This window comes from Panthera onca, chromosome E3, assembly GCF_046562875.1.
Source record: "Panthera onca isolate mPanOnc1 chromosome E3, mPanOnc1 haplotype 2, whole genome shotgun sequence".
Classification (NCBI taxonomy): domain Eukaryota; kingdom Metazoa; phylum Chordata; class Mammalia; order Carnivora; family Felidae; genus Panthera; species Panthera onca.
In genome coordinates, this window is record NC_138354.1 from 4975700 (window position 1) to 4999619 (window position 23920).

A 23920-nucleotide genomic window follows, 5' to 3' on the forward strand; every position below is an offset into this window, starting at 1 on the left:
TTGAAGGTCCAATTTTTGGTTTCAGTTCAGGTCATGATTGTAGGGTTGTGGGATTGAGCCCCATGTCAGGCTCTGCACTGAGCATGGGGCCTGCTTAGGATTCTCTCTCTCTCTCCCCCTTTGCCCCCTCTGCCGCTTGCATGCTGTCTCTCTCTAAAAAAAAAAAAAAAAAAAAAAATTGCCTTCTCACACCTGCCTTCTCATATTTTCTATAACTTACAGAGTTTGTGAAGCAGCTCAGAGAAAGGAGTAGGGCCCTGTAAACTTAGATAACCTTAAGGATGCACTGGACAGGGCACCCTGTCATTGGGTCTATTTCATGGCCTTTCACAGTCTTTCCTGACCTCTTTCCCGTTTGGAGCATAATGATGTCAAAGAAATATTGTTCTTGGTAACAGAAAAAGGCTGGTCCCATTAGGGTTGCAGGTGCAGCAAGAGTGTTAACCATATGGGCCACCTTGAGTTTGCTCTTGAACAACACTGAGGTCACAAATCAACTTCTGTCCTGAAGTTTTCATGCAGAATCTAAGATTGGGTGTTTGTTTGTTTGTTTGTTTGTTATTTGAAAGGGTTCAAGTGAGCGAGGGGCAGAGAGAGAATTCCACAAGGGGCAGAGAGAGAAGCAGGGCTCACTTGAAGTGGGACTTGCGTTTTTACACCAATGGGGCTAGTGTTCACAAACCTAGTGGTTTGTTTTCTTGTTTTTGTGTCTTGTTTTGTTTTTTTTACCTGAAGCAGGACTTGAGTTCACCCTATGGGGGACTTGAACTTACAAACCATGAGATCATGACTTGAGCCACAGTCAGATGCCTAAGCCCAAGAAACTTTCTCCTCCTTATTTTTACCTGTAGTACGTATAAAGTTGGGTAAATTATTCTCTTACCAAGGCTCCAAAATTTGCTGCGGTTCCTGACCTGCCAGCTGTTCCTTACCACCTTGAGGCCGTGATGTTGTATGCCAGGACCCCTCCACGCTGGCTTTTCCTGAGAGGGCTTTGTAGACATGAGATCCATAAATAAAGTTGACCTTGATTCCTTAAAAGTGGCTTGTCATGCCTGAGTCACTGAGAATCATTCTCAAATAGGACACACATCAGGTAAGGCCTTGGTTTGTGTAATTGAATCACTTAATTATATTCTGATTAGAGAGAGGACAAATTTTTATTGAACCTACAGAAATAACTAAATAGCTCTGAAAAGTACAAAGCCTAAGAGTGTATCTTTTTCTTATTTTTAAGTAAGTATTTTTAGGAAACACTGCATTAATAAAGTACTGTTTTTTTTGGTTTGTTTTTTAATATTGTTCTTTTTGTTATGATATCTAATTGGTAGGTTGTCATCCTGTTTTTTTTCTTTTTAATGTTTTACTTATTTTTGAGAGAGAGAGAGAGAGAGAGAGAGCGAGCAGCGGAGGGACAGAGAGAGAAAGGGAGACAGAATTCGATGCAGGCTCCAGGCTCTGAGCTGTCAGCACAGAGCCTGACGTGGGTCTCGAATCCACCAACCGTGGGATCATGACCTGAGCTGAAGTCAGACGCTCAACTGACTGAGCTGCCCAGGCGCCCCCATCCTGTTTTCTATCAAAACGTAGGAATCCTTGGTACCAGAGACAGCTCAAGAGATCTTCATATTTGTCAGGAAACCACCTGATGTGTGTAGGCTCTTTTAAGACTCTGTCTTCCTAATAACACGTTAATTTGGTTATCTTTTCCAGGTTCATATTGAGATCCATTGAAGGCCTTCTGCTGACTGACAAAGGCAGGTCATCAGGCTACCACACCAGAAAACACGCAGCATGAGGGACAGAGTGGGGGCTCTGGGCACCCGCCCCGGGAAGGTGAAGGGGGCAGGAGGGGACTCAGACAAGTTGCCGTGTGGACTTGAAGCAGCACAGGGGGAGAGCCCTTGCCCGTCCTCCCGGATGCACATGCCTGTGGATGACATAGATGGAACTTCACAAAATGAGGAGTTGTCAACGGAAGTGAAAAATGCTCTGAGTGAGGTCAGCCTCTCGCTTCACAGTGGCAACAAAGCTCTTCCGTGTTTGAAAGAATCCTTAAGAAGTTCAGCTCCCGCGGCGGCCCAGAGCAAGACTGTGGATCTGTCCTGTGCTCCTGCGGGAGAGCATTGTGCTGGGGTGTCGTGTTGGGGTGGGGGAGCTCTGGCGAGGGGCTGGCCGGGAGGAGGGCCCAGGGCCAGCGACAGCCACAGAGGATGGTGCCACAAAGGAGAGCCTTGGGGGCCAGGACTGCCGTGCCTTCAGAAACGGTCAGAAGTGGGGATTTCTGAGGAGGACCCGCCAAGTGCTCTTCTAGAGGGGCGAGGCTCCGAGTCAGAACTGTCTTGCCTGCATCTCGTCCGGTCAACACTGCTGCGTGCACGCCCCGAAGTATGCCTGACTGATGAGACAGAATGTGTTTTCCTTGGCCGTTCAAAGCCCGCGTTTTCAGAGCAAACAGAATACAAGAAAACGCTCTCACGTGTACGAAGTCCCTCAGCCGATCTGCAGACAACACCAGGGTTGCTGGCTCTACCGGCTTTGGAGGTCGCGAATCCGTTTTGCCGTAGTTAAGGTGCGAGCACAACAATAAAAGCAGTGAGATTAATTTTAAAAGCTGTCTTAGGATGATTTCTTCGACACTGGTCTGGATGCCTGTTACGGGGCAGTGAGGTTCCTGCCTCAGTTGGTGTGAGCAGAGGAAGTGGAAATGAAAGTCCTGGGAAGTTGTTGATGCGGGAGGAGATTTTTGAGCCTCCTTTAAATTGTGCTCAAAACACATTGAGGATTGGGCTGCCACTTCAAGGAGAACATTAATACATCCCGTATCAGTATCAGGTTAGAACGTGAAGACTTCACAGAATTCTTCATGGATCTTCAGCACTCATTGCCAAGGGCTACTGCCCCAGGTACTGTGTCCCCAGGCCGTCTGCTCGGCTGCTGTTTGTACAAGCCAGCCCCTCCGTAGTTGACAGCTGTCCCCGTTTCCGCATTCTGTAGAATAATTTTGGGCTGCAGCACAATTTGACTTCTATCCTCACGTCTCCTCTCCTTCCACTTGAAACGCCATTTAAATGGAGGCCCTACAGTGAAAGTTGCAATATTAAATGTACTTTTAGTATAGTCCTTTCTCAAACTGGGAGCCCTACCAGTGTCGCCTAAAATAAAAGCAAGCTTGGGACTTGTCTGCTGCAGCTCAGCTGGGGAGAGACGGACCTAGTGTTTCCCTTACAAGAAGGTTCCAGTTCCTAGGAGTGGAGGTATCTCTTATACTAACATTTTTTCTGAGGTAACGCCTCTGGTTGTTGATAACTTCGATAAAGGTCACTTCAGAGCGTGGAGTTTTTAAGGAGTCCCAAAGTGAGACTTCACCGTTTTCGGGGCTATCAATTGCCTGTATCCGTTTGTGTGCTGTTTCAGTGTTTTGGGAAAGTGAAAAATGACAACTTGTTACTTAGCATAATAAATGTCTTATTTTAAGTGTGTATAGCCTTGGCTCCCCTTGTCTTTTATCAACGCTGCCTTCCTCGTATTGAGAAGTCTCTCGGCGCCAGTCCAGGTATGCTGCTGGTTTAGAAGACCAGAAGCAAAGCCTGAAAAACCGAGAAGCCAGGTCGGAACTCAGCTCTCACTTTCCTCCCAGGATATAGCGAGAGGTGCTGTGATTCTCTGGGGCGGTGCTCACCACGATCACGGCCAGGGTGAAGGATGGTTGGGGCAGTGAAAACCCTGGTTAGAGGACCCCCCGTTTGGGGTCAGTGATGGACGGTGAGGCGAGGACACAGGGAAATGTTTTACAATGGGAACTGTTTTCTTGTCAAGCCCTCCCCTGCGCCCTACCTTTGTTTTAAACTAAGTCTACTCCTTTGGGACAGAACTTTCCACGACCCATCGACTGTTTTATTTCCTTTGTTTTATAAGTTACAAGTGTATACATTTTCAACCAATTGCAAAGAACAAATCTGGAATTCTCTATTTAGTTCCAGATGCTAGGTTAATAAATTTGGAATATCTGGGGCACCTGGGTGGTTCAGTCAGTTGAGCATCTGCCCGGCTCAGGTTATGATCTCGTGGTTTGTGAGTTCGAACCCTGCATCAGACTCCCTGCTATCAGCGTCTGGAACCTGGACCTGGAACCCGCTTCGGATCCTCTGCCCCACTTTTTTGTTGTTTGCCCCTCCTCCGCTGTGTGCTCACTCAGTTGCTCGCTCTCAAAAATAAATGTTAAAAAAAAAAGAAAAAGGCCTCAAGATATTGAGGTTGGTTGTGAGATCGAGTCCCCGTGTTGGGGCTCTGTCAGTGCTGTCAGCGTTGAGCCTGCTTGGGATTCTCTTTCCCTCTCTGCCACTCCTCTGCTTGTGCCCTCTCTCAAATCAACTGGGAAAAAAAAAAAAACAAAACAAAACTGGGATGTCTTCATGTGGTTATATACTAAGGTATGTGGTTTTTAAAAAATTTTTTTAATGTTTGTTTATTTTTGAGAGAGCCTGAGCGGGGCAGGGGCAGAGCTAGGGAGACAGAAACTGAAGCAGGCTCCACGCTTTGAGCTGTCAACACAGAGCCTGACGTGGGACTCGAACCCACAAACTGTGAGGTCATGACCTGAGCTGAAGTCGGCCGCTTAACCGACTGAGCCACACAGACGCCCCCACAATAACTTTTTTGTTTAATATTTTTTAAATGTTTATTTTGAGAGAGGAGAGAGTGAGTGGGGCTGTGGGGCAGAGAGAGAGAGAGAGAGATAAAATGAATCCCAAGCGGGCTCCTCACTGACAGCATGGAGCCGGACCTGGGGCTCATTCTCACTTAACTGTGAGATCATGACTTGAGCTGATATCAAGAATCAGACACTGAACGGACTGAGCTACCCAGGCGCCCCAATCATTTTAAATTTAGAAACACTCCCCATGGTACAAAATCTTGGATTTGGTTATTCACTTTTGGAAATCATAATTTTTTTCTTTATATTTTATTTTTTTAATTCTTATTTTTGAGAGAGACAGCATTAGCAGGGGAGGGGCAGAGAGAGAGGGTGACACAGAATCCAAAGTAGGCTCCAGGCTCCCAAGCTGACAGCAGAGAGCCCGATGCCGGGCTTGAACCCACGAACCGCGAGATCATGACCTGAGCCGACGTTGGATGCTTAACTGACTGAGCCACTCAGGTGCCCCTGGAAATCATCATTTTTAACGTTGGAATGAAAGAACCAATGTAACATTGGTCTTGAGGTGATTATGGAGTTAGTTGCAAGCCTATAAAGAATAAGAAATTAAACTTGCATTGAAATAGATCCTTGTATGATGACTGGTTTTGTAAATAACAAAGCATGTGTTATTTGGAGCTTGCTGTAAATCACTGTATTCAAAACTTCACACAGACCATTTACACAGTTTCACATAGAAAAATGTACTGTAGAATTCTCCCTATATTCTCCCACAGATAATTAAAAAATTTGCCTTTATAAACCTTTCAAATAACTTAAAATTCTCCTTTTTAAACCTTCCAAGGAGATAGAATTAAGGGTCTTCTAAACTAGAAGATCTCAGAGATAGAAACTGTGCTGTTCAGCACTGGCTAGTGGTGGAAGTTTTGAAACACACCCCAAGTGATACCACATTCAGTGTAGACATTTGAAGTTAGAGACCTAGGATTTTATTTATTTATTTGTTTGTTTATTTGAGAGAGCATGTGGCATGCACATGAGTGGGGAAGGAGCAGAGGGAGTGGGAGAGAGAAATATTTTTTAATGTTTATTTTTGAGAGAGAGAGAGCCTGAGTGGGAGAGGGGTGGAGAGAGAGGGAGACACAGAACCCCAAGCAGGCTCCAGGCCAGCTCAGACCCCGACGTGGAGCTCGAACTCCCGAACCGCGAGGTCATGACCCAATCCGAAGTCAGATGCTTAGCCGACTGACCCACCCAGGCACGCCTAAGGGAGAGAGAGACTCTTAAGCAGGGTGCAGGGCTCGATCTCCCAACCATGAGATTATGAACTGAGCCAAAATCAAGAGTTGGATGCTTACCTGACTGAGCCACTCAGGTGCCCAGAGACCTTGACATTAAAAAAAAAAAAATTAACATTTATTCATTTTTGAGAGTGAGAGAGCGTGAGTGGGGGAAGGGCAGAGAGAGAGGGAGACACAGACTCCCAGGCAGGCTCCAGGCTCTGAGCTGTCGGCACAGAGCCCAACACGGGGCTCGAACCCATGAACCGCAAGATCACGACCTGAGCTGAAGTCGGTTGCTTCACTGACTGAACCACCCAGGTGCCCCCCGAGGCCTTGGATTTAATAGGATGGTTTGCTTCTACTTGGCTCCCTTTCCTTCTAAAATGTTAACCTCTTCTTTTCCAATTTTATTTTTACCAAAACGTGATCAATCAGATCAGTTTAAAAGGCATTTGTGTACTTCCATTTGTGCTTCAAGCCCTGCAGGCTTTGTTGAGCTGTATGTTGGCATGACTGAAATTTGACTAGAAAAGACTGTGTGCAGAGGGGCTTGCTGTTTAGGATAGGCCATCTTCACAGGATACGTTTTTTTTCCTGGGACAGGTGATCTTGCTTTGCGGCGGCATATGGTGGAACGGAAGTGTTTAGGGCGAATTGGGATGGCGTGTGGCAGCCCCACTGGATCCGACCTGCGCATTGTCATATTTTTTCAAAAATATTTTTTTTTTACTTTTGAGACAGAGACAGAGCACGAGCCGGGGAGGGGCAGAGAGAGGGAGGGACACAGAATCCGAAGCAGGCTCCAGGCTCTGAGCTGTCAGCACAGAGCCTGACGCTGGGCTCGAACTCACAGACTGTGACATCATGACCTGAGCTGAAGTCGGACGCTCAACCGACTGAGCCACCCAGGCACCCCAGTCATCTTTGTGGCACGTCCCCATTGGGTCTGAGGAGTCCGTCAGTGCTGTTGCCTTCTGGTAAACAGATGAGTTATTTCCTGGAGCAAGAGTGGGCTTTGCTGCGGTTTTTCTCTGGTGGTATCTTGAGTAGCTCTTTACGGTTTTCAAATTGTTTAGGTACGTAACAATGTAAGGAGTTGTTCTAGGGTGTCCCTGCCTCACCACAGTATTGGCAGAGGGGAATTCTGCAGTTAACTGTTTAATGCTTTCAGTGTTTTATCCTGTTTGCTGGTCTCCTGCCTACTGAGGCTTCTGTTTCTGCTCTTGGAAAATGAGTAATTTGTTTGAGAATTTGGAAATAGGCTCCATGTTCTAACTCTGGAAACTTCTCTCCTATTACACAGAAGTCTGCCAGCACTCTGCACCGCTGCTTGTTTAGATGACATGGAAGGGGGGGGCGCCTGGGTGGCTCAGTCGGTTAAGCGTCCGACTTCGGCTCAGGTCGTGATCTCGCAGTTCGTGAGTTCGAGCCCCGCCTCGGGCTCTGTGCTAACTGCTGGGAGCCTGGAGCCTACTTCTGATTCTATGCTTGCACTCTGTCTCTCTCTCTCTCAAAAATAAATTAACATTAAAAGTTTTTTTTAATAAAAAATAAAAACATTTCAACATTTTGGGGCACCTGGGTGGCTCAGTTGGTTAAGCATCTGACTTCGGCTCGGGCCATGATCTCACGGTCCGTGAGTTCAAGCTCACAGCTGTCAGCCTGTCGTCACAGAGCCTGCTTTGGATCCTCTGTCCTCCTCTCTCTCTCTCTGCCCCTCCCCTGCTTGTGCTCTCCCAAAAATAAATATTAAAAATAAACGAAAACATTGCAACATTTGGAATTTCTGTTGAAATCAGTCTCCTTTTTTTTCTGTGTTAGGGATTCTCTAACAAGAATATCTTAGTCAAACACCACACTTTGGTTGCACGTAAGTACTAAGTATTGGGTTGAACATAACATACAGTCTGGTATTCCTTATTCCCTGTATTTGTCACACGGTCTCTGAAAAGGGTCCTGGAAGATTGGAACCAGCCATTTTACTTTAACATTTACATCATTTAATATGGTGACTATCACACCAAAAAGAAAAAAAAAAAGACTTTGTTTCTCTGTCAGCTTCCTGTAGGTTAGCCATGAGTTTGTCTTTTGCCCACAAAAGCAATAAAATACCAGGACTTCACTCTCAGACTTGACCTTGATTACTTCACTACTCAGATTCATAACAGATGGTGCCTCGGGCTTTAGTGTGTTGGGAGGAGGCAGGGTGATCCAGAAAAAGGGACAAAAATGCCCAGTTGGTTCTAGATGAGAATCTTTCAGGCCGAGGGACCTGGCCCAGTCAGGAAGACACCGCAGGGCTTAAATCCTGTGGAGGGGGAGGCCTCTTTTCTCGGAAAAATGTGATGGCTTTTTCATAATTTAAGTATTTTGATATGGCTATTAGCATGACCGAAGAAACCTGTTTTTATGTTTTTTTTAAACCTGCTTATTGACTTCTACAGGGCAGTTTTTTTGTTTTGTTTTTTTAATGTTCGTTTATTTTTGAGAGAGAGAAAGTAAGAGCGCACACTAGCAGGGGAGGGGCAGAGAGAGGGAGACACAGAATCTGAAGCAGGCTCCAGGCTCCGAGCTGTCAGCACAGAGCCTGAAGTGAGGCTCGAACCCACAGACTGTGAGATCATAACCTGAGCTCAAGTCAGACACTTAGCCGACCGAGCCACCCAGGCCCCCTAGTATAGGACTTTTTTGAAGGTAGTTCTTATTTTTGTAGCTATGGGGGGGGCATTGCCCATTGCACATCAGATTGGCAGATGAGGTCAAATACAGTATGAAGAGGTCATCCGTTACAAAATGGTCTTTATTAATCTGGACACATTCAATTTTTTTATTAAAAAATTTTTAAAATATTTATTATTGAGAGTACAAGGGGCGGGGGAGGCAGAGAGAGAGGGAGACACAGAATCCGAAGCAGGCTCCAGGCTCTGAGCTGTCAGCACAGAGCCCGACGTGGGGCTCGAACCCACAAACCGTGAGATCGTGACCTGAGCCGAAGTTGGACGCTCAACCGACTGATCCACTCAGGTGCCCCATGTTCCTGATGTTTTAAATTATGGGGTACTATATAAGTAACAGCTTCACTATTTTCTCCATTTCCCTATGCATTTGTAACTGACAGAGGTTTTTTAAAAATTTTTTTAATGTTTTTAAAAAATTTTTTTTTTTTTTTTAACGTTTATTTATTTTTGAGACAGAGAGACAGAGCATGAACAGGGGAGGGGCAGAGGGAGAGGGAGACACAGAATCCGAAACAGGCTCCAGGCTCTGAGCTGTCAGCACAGAGCCCGACACGGGGCTTGAACTCACGGACCATGAGATCATGACCTGAGCCGAAGTCGGACGCTTAACCGACCAAGCCACCCAGGCGCCCCATAATGTTTTTTAATGTTTATTCAATTTTGAGAGACAGAGCGTGAGTGGGGGAGGGGCAGAAAGGAGAGAGAGTCAGAAGTAGGCTCTGGGCTCCGAGCTGTCAGCACAGAGCTCAATGCGGGGTTCGAACCCACAAACCATGAGGTCATGACCTGAACTGGAGTTGGCCGCTTAACCGACTGAGCCAACCAGGCGCCCCTGGGCACATTTTAAATGAATGGGTGCACATTTCAGTGGAACATTCTCCCCTCCCTCTGAAGGTGAGCGAGTGAAGCAGCCCCAGGGGATGGGGTGCTACTGCCCTGATGGTGTGTATTCATTGGACCCCAGGAGTGTTTTCAGTAGCTGCCTAACTGGGGGCAAATGACTGGTGTGAATCAAGCCCCCCGCCTGCCAGTCATGTGAGGCTCACTTTTGCCACAAGGGGGAGCCACATGTTCACTTAGTGTCGCCTCAGGGCAGGCCTTGGTTGTTTTCTGTTTATTTTGTTTATCCAAAGTTGAACTCTAAAAATGCTGGACTTAATTCAGCTCAGTATGGTTTGTGAAGCTCAGTGAGTGTGACTTATCAAACCTTACAACAAGATTTAACTCTTTAACCCAGTAGCCACAGATGGTGCTTCAAAACTAAGATCAATGTGTTGGAAAAATTGATTTAGTGAGTTTATTTTTTTATTATTTTTTAAAATTTATTTTGAGAGAGAAAGAGAATGAATGCAAGTGGGGGAGGGGCAAAGAGAGAAGGAGAGAGTATCCCAAGCAGGCTCCGTGCTGTCAGCTCAGAGCGTGACGTGGGGCTCGAACTCATGAACCATGAGATCGTGAGCTGAGCTGAAGCCAAGAGTCGGACTCTTAATCGACTGAGCCACCCAAGTGACACTTGGTGGGTTTATTTTTTATTTCGGAGAGTGACTTTCAGTATGAAACCACATTTTCGTACCATAGCAACAAAAACAGTGGTTTTGTTGTGAGTGGACTTGTCACCTGTCCCACGTGATGCATACAGCCCCCCAGAGCAGCGGAGCCCCAGCGGGTCCCTTCACAGTGGTCGTGGATTGGTCCTGACTCAACTTGGGCCACGGTGGACTCGTCCTGAGCCCAACCCATGCGTGAGAGCCTCTTGGAATCCCTGATGGGGAAATGTTGCCACATGAACGCGTCGGTTTTCTGCTACAGAAATCACGACTCTAGATTTCTTTTGTGGTTCATAGTGAAATGCTTTTAAAACGTTGGAATCTGTTAAAATATTGGGAAGTGCTATTGTTCTGTAACATCAGTGAATTATTGCTACTGCCTTTTTGAAAAAGATCTGTCAGGGAATTTTCTTAAATGATAAATTGTGATAATAGAGTACATATAAATAGCTTATAAGCTATTTAATTTCTTGGAAATGTTCTGAGTACCACTTAGGACTTATTAAAATAAAGCAGTTTGTTTGAATAAACTCTAGGCTTCCTCTTTGTTAGCGGTTTCCGTTTTACTCTCTGGGGGGAAAATTGCTAGGATGTCGCTCCCTCTCTCCTGCTTGATTCAGATATGTAGTTATTCAAAGCTACTCTCATGGATTTTGCAAGGTCACAAGACCTGGCATGAGTTTCTCATAAAACTCCTCTTCATGTTACAAAGCTTCGTGTCTTTATGCACATGGTTCTCGCCCATATTTACTTTCTTTTATGATGCTTTAGAATGAGAGTTTTTTAATAGAAGAATTTTAATTTTTTTTAATGTTTATTTAGAGAGAAAGAGAGCACAAACAGGGGAGGGATAGAGAGAGAGAGGGAGGGAAAGAACCCCAAGCAGGCTCCATGCTGTCGGCACAGAGCCCAACACGGGGCTTAATCTCACAAACCAAGAGATCGTGACCTGAGCCAAAATCAAGAGTTGGGACGCTTAACCGACTAAGCCACCCAGGCGCCCCTGAGGATGTTTTGTTAAAAGAGAAATTAATTGGGGCACCTGGCTGGCTCAGTCGGTTAAGCGTCCCGACTTTGGCTCAAGTTATGATTTCATGGTTCGTGGGTTTGAGCCTCATACTGGGCTATTTGCTGTCAGCACAGAGTCTGCTTCAGATCCTCTGTTCCCCTCTGTCTCTGCCTCTCCCCTTCTCGTTCTCTCTCTGTTTTTCAAAGTAAATAAACTTAAAAAAAAAAGAAATTAATAGTAATACCTTATTCCAAAGAACTTTTCAAAATTGCCATCAGGGAGTCTGCCATGGAGCCCCCACCCCTGCCCAGTGAAAAGGCAGTGACTGTCTGCAGAACTCTCTTAATCTTCAGAGTGATCCTGAAACACATTAGTTCTCACTGCAGTGCTAAGGGCATGGAGGAGAGATAGCATAGCTAGTAACTGACAAAATTATGATTTTTTTTTACATTTATTTATTTATTTTGAGAGACAGAGAGCACAAGTGGGGGAGGGGCAGAGAGAGGAGACACAGAATCCGAAGCAGGCTCCAGGCTCTGAGCGGTCAGTACAGAGCCCGATGCGGGGCTTGTACTCACGAACTGTGAGATCATGACCTGAGCCAAAGTCGGATGCTCAACCGACTGTCAGGCGCCCCTGACAGAATTATGATTTAAACAATTTGTTGGTCATAGTTTGTTTTTCATGGTTTTTTTCCTGCTCACTTCCTTTCAAGATAGTCGTTCAACATCTAGGAAGTATTCACTGGGCACCTCCTGTGTACCAGGCATCTTCATAGGTGCTGGAGACAGAGCAGTAAATAAAACCAAGCCTGGGGGTACCTGGCCAGCTCAGTCAGTAGAGTGTATGACTCTTTTTTCTTTTCTTTTTTTTTTTTTTTTTTAATTTCTTAACGTTTATTTATTTTTGAGACAGAGAGAGACAGAGCATGAACGAGGGAGGGGCAGAGAGAGAGGAAGACACAGAATCGGAAGCAGGCTCCAGGCTCTGAGCCATCAGCCCAGAGCCCGACGCGGGGCTCGAACTCGTGGATCGTGAGATCGTGACCTGAGCTGAAGTCAGATGCTTAACCAACTGAGCCACCCAGGCGCCCCTTCTTTTCTTTTTTTTTAGTGTTTGTTTATTTTTGAGAGAGAGAAAGAGCATGAGTGGGGGAGAGGCAGAGAGAGAGAGAGGTCGACAGAATCCGAAGGAGGCTCCAGGCTCTGAGCAAGCTGTCAGCACAGAGCCTGACATGAGGCTTGAACTCACAGACTGCAAGATCATGACCTGAGCCGAAGTCGGATGCTCAACCGACTGAGCCACCTGGGCACCCCCATGTGACTCGTGATCTCAGAGCTGTGAGTTTGAGGCCCATGTTGGGCATAGAGATTACTTAAAAATAAATTAAAATGGGGCTCCCTGCCCTCTCAAAGCCCAGCAGTGCAGATTGGTTCCTCATTAAGTGATGAGTGAAGGAAGCAAGTTACGAATGTGTGTGAGTTGGGAATTTGAAAGGTCCTTGCTGTTATAAAAGTGCTGGTATTTGCTCTTTGACTTTCTGATTGTGGAAGTGAGAAAGTTCTGTCTAGAGAGGGTAACATTGAATTGTTTGGTATTGATAAGGTCTCCAGGGATGAAAGATGTATTTCCCCCACTGCTTTATATTGAATCTTCCGTAACCTCAGGCTGTATTGGCCGTCAGCCTCAGGCTTTTCTACGGATTGTCCAAGATTAAAAAAAAAACCAGGGGCACCTGGGTGGCTCAGTTGGTTAAGCGTCCGACTTCAACTCAGGTCACGATCTCGCGGTCCGTGAGTTCGAGCCCCGCGTCGGGCTCTGGGCTGATGGCTCAGAGCCGGGGGCCTGTTTCCGATTCTGTGTCTCCCTCTTTCTCTGCCCCTCCCCTGTTCATGCTCTGTCTCCCTCTGTCTCAAAAATAAATAAACGTTAAAAAAAAATTAAAAAAAAAACAAAACCAAAAAACCAGGGTGCCTGGGTGGCTCAGTCAGTTAAGCGCCCAACCCTTGACTTCGGCTCAGGGTCATGATCTCAAAGTTCATGAGATTGAGCCCCGTGTTGGGTTCTGCACCGACAGTGCGGAGCCTGCTTGGGATTCTCTCTCCCTCTCTCTCTGCTCTTCCTCTGCTTGCACCCTCTCTCTCTCAAAATAAATAAATAAACAACAACAATGATGACAACAACTTGAATGAATCTAAAGTTAGGAAAGTTATACCTGTACTACCCGGTACAGTAGCTACTACCCCATGTGACTATTTTATTTTATTTTTATTTTTTTAATTTTTTAATACTTTATTTATTTTTGAGACAGAGAGAGACAGAGCATGAGCAGGGGAGGGGCAGAGAAAGAGGGAGACACAGAATCCGAAACAGGCTCCAGGCTCCGAGCTGTCAGCACAGAGCCCGACGCAGGGCTCGAACCCACAAACCACGAGATCATGACCTGAGCCAAAGTCGGAAGCTCAACCGACTGAGCCACCCAGGCACCCCCACGCGTGACCATTTTAATTAAATGACACGAAAAATCCTGTTCCTCACACTAGCCACCTTTCTCTCAAAAGCATCTACGTGCAGTTAATAGCTATGACCCTGGCAGTGCAGACAAAGAACATTTCTATCATGGAAAGTTCTACTGGACAGAAGATACGTCACAGACGTACTTGTGATGAATTTGCTTTTTCAGGATGTGAAGATCTTTAATATATATTAGAGTGTGTGATTTCACTTTTAACCCCCCACCTAAACAAGACAAAAACACCATTCTCTTGAAGTGGGGGGAAAAGGGATCATAAGTTTGCACATGATTTTCCAGAGGCTTTTGCTCTACAAGAGGGGATTGTCTTAGTCTCTTGCTTTTGATTGTATTCATGAGTGTCTTTGGGTTCTGTAGAGAAACAGAATCAACAGGATGGATATACATAGACGTGAAAGAGACTTAGGATGGTAACTGGCCTATGCAATCATGGAGGCTGAGACATGCCAGGATATGCTCTCTGCAAGCTGGAGAACCCGGAGAGCCAGTGATAGAACATTCCGGGGCCAGAAGCAGGAGCTCCAGGGTCTGAGGACAAGAGAAGATGCATGTCCCAGATCCAGAAGAGAGAGGATTTGCCCTTTCTCTCTGCCTTTTTGTTCCACTCAGGCCCACGAAGCCTGCCCACGTTGGTTTGGGCAGATCTTTATTACTCAGTCTACTGATTCAAACGCTAATCTCTTATGGAAACACCCGCACCAGACACACCAGAAATAACACCTTACCAGCTCTCTGGGCATCCTTAGCCCAGTCAAGTTGACACATAGAGTTAATCATCACAGTGAACCACTTCATGACCTTGAGATCGAGTTATGTGCTCCGGGCACCTGGGTGGCTCAGTCAGTTAAGCGTCCAACTCTTGGTTTCAGTCAGATTATGATCTCACAGTTTGTGTGTTTGAGCCTCACACAGGGCTCTGTGCTGTCAGTGTGGAGCCTGCTTGGGATTCTCTCTCCCTTTGTCTCTGGCCCTCCCTCACTTATACACTCTCTCTCTCAGAATATATAAATAAACTTAAAAAAATTTTTTTTAAATTAAAAATAAGAGTCACATGCTCTACTGACTGAGCTGGCCAGGTGCCCCTCTCTTTGAAAGGAAGATGTGAAAATTTAGCACAGTGCCAGGGTGGAAGGTCTATCAGAATAACACCCTCTCTTTGTCTTTTTTTTATATGATTCTGTATATTTAAAAATGTATTTTAGGGGCGCCTGGGTGGCTCAGTCGGTTGGGCATCCGACTTCGGCTCAGGTCACGATCTTGCGGTCCGTGAGTCCGAGCCCCGCGTCGGGCTCTGGGCTGATGGCTCAGAGCCTGGAGCCTGCTTCCGATTCTGTGTCTCCCTCTCTCTCTGCCCCTCCCCCGTTCATGCTCTGTCTCTCTCTGTCTCAAAAATAAATAAACGTTAAAAAAAATTAAAAAAAAATGTATTTTAGGGGTGCCTGGGTGGCTCAGTCGGTTAAGCATCCAACTTTGGCTCAGGTCATGATCTTGCGGTTTGTGGGTTCCAGCCCCACGTCAGGCTATGTGCTGACAGCTCAGAGCCTGGAGCCAGCTTAGGATTCTGTGTCTCCCTCTCTCTCTGCCCCTCCCCTGCTCGTACTCTGTCTCTCTCTGTCTCTCAAAAATGAATAAACATTTAAAAAATTAAAGTCTCTTTCAACCTTACACCTTTTGAAAAATGTCACTTGCATGAGGCTATCACCCCGGGTGGTGATTTTAAGAGAGGGGGCTGCACCGTGGTTTAGCAACTCCAGAGGAAATACAGGTACAGGTTGAAAGTGTGACCTTGGCTCTGGTAATGGGACTGGAGATGATTCATGAGAACATCCTGTACGGCCCCCCTCTAGAGTCACTTGGGGACTTGGTCTGTGAGAGAGGATGGCCTGAGAAATCGAGGCAGGACTTAGAAGCTATTGTCCCCCTAGACCTGTGGGTTTTACCAAGGAATCCTTGAGCTGCTTCCCCCCCTCCCAACCCCCCCCCCCACCGTGCCTCTAAAAATAGGATTTGGAACTTATCCCCCATGTGACCTAATGCGTGTCCCACTCGTGGGCAGGAAGTGAATGCTTTCCTGCCAGGCCTGTACCTCCCCGGGAGTCTGGGAAGGAATGCCTTCTCTGCCCCATTTCACAAGAGAATGTCAGCGGGCTTGGTATAAGACCACTTTCTTCAGTCTGAAAACATGGCACGCTCTTCAAAACCGCAGCCAAGGAGGTTCGATTGGCTAGGGTGATGATCCTGGGTGTTGACGCTTCATAAACAAAGTATGGTCAACTGTTAGTAATCGTGTCCTCCCTCCCCTCCACCTCCGTTCTGGGCTCTGTGGGGCTCATAAAAGCAGTGAGATCGCCTCATTAGGGAGACACTCACATCCTTTCAGTGGTTAGAGCAGACAACAGAATTTGGCTGGTTGGCCCAATGAGTGGTTGAGAATCACACATCAGACCCACGCCGGCAGGCCATGGCTTGCAATGTTTGGCAATAGTAACTTTGGGTTTCCAGGATTTGCGGTAAGAATCGAGTATCTGCCTTACGTGTTGGGATCTCTCCCGGGGCTGGGACACATCCCAGCAGGTGTTGGCATAGGCTCTCAGATTCTCGTGAACCACACTTCCAGGTCTCTGCCTGGACGCTTCTATTGCAGAGTCCCCGTCTTGGCCCCAGGGAACCGGTTCCCAAAGATTTGCCGAGGAGCCCCTTTGGTGTGCCTGCCAGCTCGGGGTGGGGGGGACCTGGGGACCTGCGATTTGCAAGATAAATGTTTGAGGTGCAGGTGCTGGGCTGGAGGAGCAGGGTTTCGCCTGCCCGCCCTGGGCAGAGACCTGAAGACTCCTTAGACTTTGTCCTCCCAACTCACCCAGTCCAAGCCCCCCACCCCGCCCCCTCTCAGATGAATCCAACTATTCAGTCTCTGCTCCATCAAAGCAGACGGTCTGGGAGTCTGGTCCTGCCGTGAGCCCTGACCAGCACCCGCCCTCCTCTCCCGGTGACCCCCGCAGCCCTCGCTGTATCGTCGAAGACCAAGTCCTCCCCTTTGGGGCCAACGACGGCAGCTCCCACTGCAGTCCCGAGCAATAGCGGCCCGTCTTTTCCTCCCGGTTCTTTGCCCAAGAAAGACTCTTCTCACTATGACTCAGTTGTTGAAAACAAACAACTTGTGAAAAACGGGTGCCTGAGTGGCTCAGTCAGTTAAGTGGCCGACTTCAGCTGAGGTCATGGCCTCACAGTTTGTGAGTTCGAGCCCCGCGCCTGGAGCCTGCTTCAGATTCTACGTCTCTCACTCTCTCTGCCCCTCCCCCGCTTGCACTCTGTCTCTCAAAAGTAAATAAATGTTACCAAAAATTCAAAATGTGAAAAACTGAGGACAAGAAATTAGAATTGAGTTTCGCTTTGCTGCTTGGAAGTATTTCGCTGATAAGTTCGAATGTAAGCCAAACCCCAGTTCCTTAAGATGACAAATGGGGAAAAGCCACATGAATTGGACTTACTATTAAGGGAGCGTATCGCTAGCAAATCGGACAGCAAGTTACTGGGAATGCTGGCGGTGACAATGAGAGTGTCCCAGTCCGTGGTGGTGACGGATGGCCCACCCTGTACCTCTTGTCACCCTGGGAGCTGCAGCCCTGATGCTTTCCCTGAAGGCTCCAGTCTTTGTAGCCCTCTGGCCTCCAGACCTCTGCTCCTCTCAGCCTGGCCTTTTTCCTCCCTCCCTTCAGCCCTCCCCTCCCCTCCCCTCCCTCCTTCCCATCCTCCCTTTCTTCCCTTTCTTTCTCTCTTCCTCCCTCCGGTTCTCCCTCCCTCCCTTCCTCCCTTCCTCCTACCCTCCCCCCCTTTCTTCCTTCCTCCCTCCCTCCCTTTCTTCCTCCTCCCCTCCCTCCCACCTATCCTCCCCTCACCTCCCTCTCTCCTGTTCTCCCTTCCTTCCTCCCTCTCTCCCCCTCCCTCCCTCCCTCCCTCCCTTCATCCGTCCTTCCCCCCTCCTTCACTCCCATCCTCCCTTCTTTCCTTTCTCCCTTCCCCATTCTCCCCTCCCCTTCCTTCCTTCCTCCTTCCCTCCCCTCTTCTCCTTTCTTTCCTCCCTCTCTCTCTCTTCCTTCCTTCCTTCCTTCCTTCCTTCCCTCCTTTCCTTCCCTCCCTCCCTCTTTGCCTTTTGTCACCAGCCTGCTTTCCTTTCCCTTCCAAACTGTCAGCACTGACTGATTTCCTGAGTTTCCCTGTCTTTAGGTCAGGCACAGTTTCTCTGGTTCCTTATAACCGCCCCCCCCTCCCCCCCAAATATGAGTGTTCATCCTATTCAAGATTTCCCTGTAATTCCTAGGAAGAGAAAGATAGAATATGAGGCAGCCAGAAAGAAGAAATGGGGGGGGGAGTGGCGAGTGGGTGTTTAAGGGGTACAGAGTTTCAGTTTGGGGTGATGAACACGTCCTGTGGATGGATGTGTGATGGTCGCACTGTGATGTGATGTAGTCAGTGTCCCTGAACCGGATGCCCACACATGGTTAATTTTATGTGAGGTATATTTTACCCCAATAAAAACTTTTTAAAAAAATTTTAAGGAGGAATGATCAAGGCCGTGGAGTCTGGTGAGACCCAGCTGGATGCGTGCCCTGTGGCCCCAGGCTTCCTTTCTTACTTGGTTATGGGCAGACCTTTGAGCCCTTTCTGTCTCTGTCTCTGTCTCTGTCTCTGTCTCTGTCTCTGTCTCCCTCATTCCTGAGCATGGAGTGCCTGCTCTGTTGCCCTGGCTACAGACTTTAACCCTCTATATGGACTGAATTCTGTGCCCGTCCCTTCATATGTTGAAGCCCTAACCTCCAAGGTGATGATATTTGGAAATAGGGCCGTTGGGAGGAGGTTATTTTTAGATGAAGTCATGAGGGTGGCACCCCCATGATGGGAATAGCATCTTCATAAGAGGAGGAGACCCGAGCACACTCTGCTTCTCCACCACGTGAGGACACAGCAAGGAGGTGGCCATGTACAAGCCAGGAAGATGGCCCTCACCCAGAATGGAACCTCCTGGTACCTCGATCTTGGACTTGGAGCCTCCAGAGCTGTGGGAAATCAATGTCAGTTGTTTAAGCTGCCTGGTCTGTGGTGTTTGTGATAATGGCCAAGGATGATGAAGGCACCCTCAGAGCCAATGCGCTTCACCTGCAGGCACGTCTGCAGACCTGGGGCCCCCATTTCTGAACCCCCTGCTTCTCAGAGGGAAGGGGGCCTGAAAGGCTGGCTGGTACTTCTTAGAGAGTATGCCCCCCAAAGTGCCAAGAAAATCACCTCCTTTTTTTTTTTAATTAAAAATTTTTTAAATTATTTTTTTAAGATTTATTCATTTTTGAGAGACAGAAAGAGCGTGAGTGGGGGAGGGGCAGAGAGAGAGGGAGACACAGAACCCAAGGCAGGCTCCAGGCTGTCAGCACAGAGCCCGACATGGGGCTTGAACCCACAAAACGAGATGATGGCCTCAGCCGAAGTCGGATGCTTAACTGACTGAGCCATCCAGGTGCCCCGATAGTCACCTCCTATCTTACTGCTATGGAGGCCCACGGGGGGCATCACAGATAAAACACAGACACACACACAGACATGAGTGCCTTTCTTCTCATAGGAACTTTCCAATGTTGCCTTGGCCCTCAAGCTTAGAGAAGAGAAGGAAGCTAACGTGGCCTGGCATCCATATGTGGATGTCACTCTTTTTGGGGTAATGAAAATGTTCTACATTTGACGGTGGTGATGGTTCTACAACCTTAATTATATATAAATAATATCATATAATATATAAACACATATAAATGTATAATATATATTATATAAATGTAATATATTATATATTATATAACATATTTATTAATATATAAATTAATTATATAACAATTTATATATATATATATTTTAAGTTTTATTTATTCTATTTAGTAATCTCTACACCAACATGAGCCTCGAACTCACCTCTGAGATCAAGAGTTCTGTGCTCCACTGACTGAGCCAGTCAGGTGCCCCACAGAATTGTACCCTGTAATGGATGAACTGTAAATGGACAGATTGTGTTGTGTGGTGTGTAAGTTGTATCGCAATAAATCTGTGTAAATGTAACCAGTAATTCTATGCTAGAGTCAATTAAACTTTTTTTTAATGTTAATTTGTTTTTGAGAGTGAGAGGGAGACGCAGAATCCGAAGCAGGCTCTAGGCTCTGAGCTGTCAGCACAGAGCCCAACACGGGGCTCGAACTCACAAACTGTGAGACCACGACCTGAGCTAAGGTCAGCCACTTTACTAACTGAGCCATCCAGGCTCCCCTATGCTAGAGTCAGTTAAAGGGGAGAGATGAAGGGGGTAATAGGATGGGATCGAGGGAAGCCTGAGTTACAGACAGACATGCTCTACGCAGTGGTTCTTGGTGAGGGGTGGAGAGTAGCTGTACTGAGCCCTAGGGGGCATTTGGAAATGTGGATGTTGGTTGCTTGACTCCTCGACTTGGGAAGTGCAGTTGGCATTGAGGGGGTGAGAGCCGGAGAAGCTAAGCATTCTGCAATGTCTACATTAGTCATGCACACTAAAAATGGTCTCACCTCCTAGCACCCCATTTCCTAACCTCTCCCTCTAACCAAAAATCTCTGCTCAGGGGAGATTTCTTTTCTTTCTTTCTTTTTTTTAAATTTTTTTTCCAGTGTTTATTTTTTAAGAGACAGAGACAGAGCATGAGCAGGAGAGGGGCAGAGAGGGAGACACAGAATCCAACAGGCTCCAGACTCTGAGCTGTCAGCACAGAGTCCGATGCAGGGCTCAAACTCACCAGCTGTGAGATCATGACCTGAGCGGAAGTTGGATGCTTAACCGACTGAGCCACCCAGGTGCCCCAGCAAATTTCAGTTATACAATACAGTGTTATCAAATATAGTCACCATGTTTACATTAGATTCTCAGACCTTATTTATCTTGTAGCCAAGAGTTTGTACCCTTTTACTAGCCTTCACTATTTTCCCCCGCTCTGTAACCCCTGGCTACAAGTTTTCTACTTTCTGTTTATATGAGTTTGACTTTTTCTTTTTAATGTTTATTTATTTATTTTGAGACAGGGAGAGAGAGAGAGAATCCCAAGCAGGCTCTGTGCTGTCAGTGCAGAGCCCGACGCAGGGCTTGAACTCAAGAACTGTGAGATCATGACCTGAGCCGAAATCAAGAGTAGGACACTTAACCGACTGCACCACCAGGCTTCCCAACCTTTTTTTTTTTTTTTTTTTTGGTAGATTCCACATAAAAATGATATCACGCAGTATTTGTCTTTCTCTATCTGGCTTATTTCACTCAGCATAATGCCCTCAAGCACCATGCATGTTATTACAAAAGACAGACTTTCCTTCTTTCTCATGGCTCAATAATCTTGTCATAGATATACACACCACATCTTCTTTATCCGTTCATCCATTGATGGACGCTTAGGTTGCTTTTAGATCTTGGCTATTGTAAATAATGCTGCTTTGAGCACAGGAGCGTAGGTATCTCTTCAGTATCCTGTTTATATTTCCTTTGGATGTATACCCAGCAGTGGGAGTGCCGGATCATATGGTGGTTCTATTTTAGTCTTTTGAGGAATCTCCATACTGTTTTTCTTAGTAGCTGCACCAATTTACATTCCCGCAAACAGTGCAGGAAGGTTCCCTTTTATCCTCATTCTTGCCAATGCTTATTCTTGTTGTCTCTCATTTTTTTTAAAAAAATTTTTTATTAAAAATTTTTTAACATTTATTTTTGAGAGACAGAGAGAGACAGAGCATGGGTGGGGGAGAGGCAGAGAGAGAGAGAGGGAGAGACAGAATCTGAAGCAGGCTCCAGGCTGTCAGCACAGAGCTGGACGCAGGTCTTAAACCCACAAACTGTGAGATCGTGACCTGAGCCGAAGTCAGACGCATAACTGACTGAGCCACCCAGCCACCCCGTCTCTTGTCCTTTCGATGACAGCCAATGTGGTAGGTGTGAAGTGATGTCTCACTGTGGTCCTGGTTTGCATTCCCCTGATGATGAGTGATGTCGAGTGCCTTTTCACGTACCTGTTGGCCACTGGTATGTCTTCTTGGCAAAAAATGGCTCTTCGGTTTCTTCTACCCAGTTTTAAATTGGATTTATTTATTTTCCCATTGAGTTGTGTGAATTCTTTGTAGCTTTTGGATACTGACGTATTATCACATGGATGGTTTGCAAAGACCCTTTCCCATTCCATAGGTTGACTTTCCATGTGGTCGATAGTTTCCTTTACTTTGCAGAACATTTGGAGTGTGATGTAGTCTATTTTTGCTTTCCTCGCCTTTGCTTTTGGTATCTTACATCCGCTTTCGATTCTTGCACCAGGTCAGACTAAGCCAAGAGCTGGTCTGTCCTTCGGCACAGAGGTTCTTGCTTCTCTAAGACCTATTGGCTCTGGTTTCTTCCGTGGGGTGTTGTCCAGGTTTCATTAGTATTTGTTTAGAGGTTATTTTTAGCTGGCTGGACCAGTTTTGAGGTAAATCTTTTGGGTACTTGCCTGGCATTATTTTTTTTAAAACTGATCATGACTATTTTAAACTGAGTATAAGTTCTAAGGCAGAAACATTTCCTTTTTAAGACGCTGTTTCTCTGGCAGTTATAAAGACTAATCCAAAAGATTAGCAAAAATAGCCGCTTGTTAAATAGCTTGAATCTGGGAAATGCAGGCACTTCTGTTCAATGAACCTTTCTGGGGTAAGAGAAGGAAAGAAGAAAAATCAAGGATTGCTCTGGACATCCATGGATAGTGGTCTTTACTGTAACCAAGATTTCTTTAAACAAATAAACAAACAAACAAACAAAAAGCTTACCTTTATCAATGATAAACAGCATATACCTGATCCCAAAATACATCACCAAAAATTTAAGTTAAAGCAGCAGTCTGCTGGGGAGAAAAACTCTTTCCTTTCCATCCGGTGCTAGTCATGAGCTCAAAGGTAAGCCAGGATGGGTGCCTCCAGGTACATCCAGGACTATGGAGGAAGCAGCAGTCTGATGTAATGCGCGCTTTTTTTTTTTTAATTTTTAATGTTTTATTTATTTTTGAGAGAGAACGCACGAGCGGGGGAGGGACAGAGAGAGAAGGCGCAGAAGGTCTGAAGCAGGCTCTGCACTGAGAGCAGCATGCCCGATGTGGGGCTCGAACTCATGAACTTCAAGATCAGGACCTGAGCTGAAGTCGGATGCTCACCCAACTGAGCCACCCCAGCACCCCGTGATACAATGTTGGCAGCTCTCTGCGCTCCACAGGACCCCCCCTCCACCCAACCCAGCATGCAGACTGGGGTACAAGGCCAACCAAGCTTATGTCACGTGTTGGATTTGTGTGCAACGTGGTGGCCGCAAATGCCCAGTGCCGAAGGGTGTCGCCTACGGCAAGCCCACCCATCGTGTCCACCGTGGTGTCAACCAGCTAGAGTCACAGAGGAGAGAGCTGGACGCCACTGTGGGGGCTCTGGCAGTCTTGAATTCCTGCTGGGTTGGCTAAGATTCCACGTACAAATTCTCCTGAGGTTATTCCCGTTGATCCATTCCATAAAGCTACCAGAAGAAACCCTGATGCCCAGTGGATCACCAAACCAGTGCACAAGCACAGGGAGACCGAGGGCTGACATCCACAGGGCGGAACACGGTCACAAGTCCCAACTCGCCTTGGTGCTTCTCGCCAGGGACATATAATTACCGTTACCCATGATGTAAGTACTGTTTGTAAAATTCTCACCTAATAAACAACTTTGGACAGTCATGTCTGCTGAAAAGTGTTCTTTAATTTGTCTGTTAAAATGAGTTGTCTGCTGGGGCGCCCGGGTGGCTCAGTCGGTTAAGCGTCCAACTTTGGCTGAGGTCATGATGTCATGGTTTGTGAGTTTGAGCCCCGTGTGGGACTCTCTGCTGTCAGTACAGAGCCCGCTTCGGATCCTCTGTCTCCCTCTGTCTTTACCACTCCCCAGCTAACGCCATCTCTCTCTCTCTCAAAATGCTGTTTGGCACAACAGGTGTAAAATAAATTCTGTAAAAGTGGGGTGCAGAAGCCATCCACGCAGATTTGTTGGTGCGTGCATTGAGACCTACAGCTTCCCTGTGGTGATGTAACGCTCTGCCCGTTTACTCTCAGATGGCTGTTTT

At 46.7% G+C, this 23920-nt stretch overlaps 2 protein-coding genes across 4 annotated transcripts in view; both read left to right on the forward strand.

Annotated features, from left to right (window-relative positions):
- The window catches only part of SMIM10L3 (small integral membrane protein 10 like 3), a 64458-nt gene that overhangs the window by 15799 nt on the left and 24739 nt on the right, over positions 1–23920 (forward strand). Inside the window, exon 2 of one of the 3 annotated variants that reach the window (XM_060649569.2) lies at positions 1714–3486. The exons of the other annotated variants lie outside the window; for them this stretch is intronic. Within the exon in view, the coding sequence (XP_060505552.1) occupies positions 1714–1734 (21 nt within the window). The 3' untranslated portion in view covers positions 1735–3486. Of the gene's footprint in view, positions 1–1713; positions 3487–23920 lie in introns of those variants that run through there. 3 annotated transcript variants of the gene reach the window in all.
- CYTH3 (cytohesin 3) overlaps positions 1–23920 on the forward strand; it is a 175789-nt gene that overhangs the window by 15531 nt on the left and 136338 nt on the right. The gene's annotated exons all lie outside the window — the stretch shown is intronic.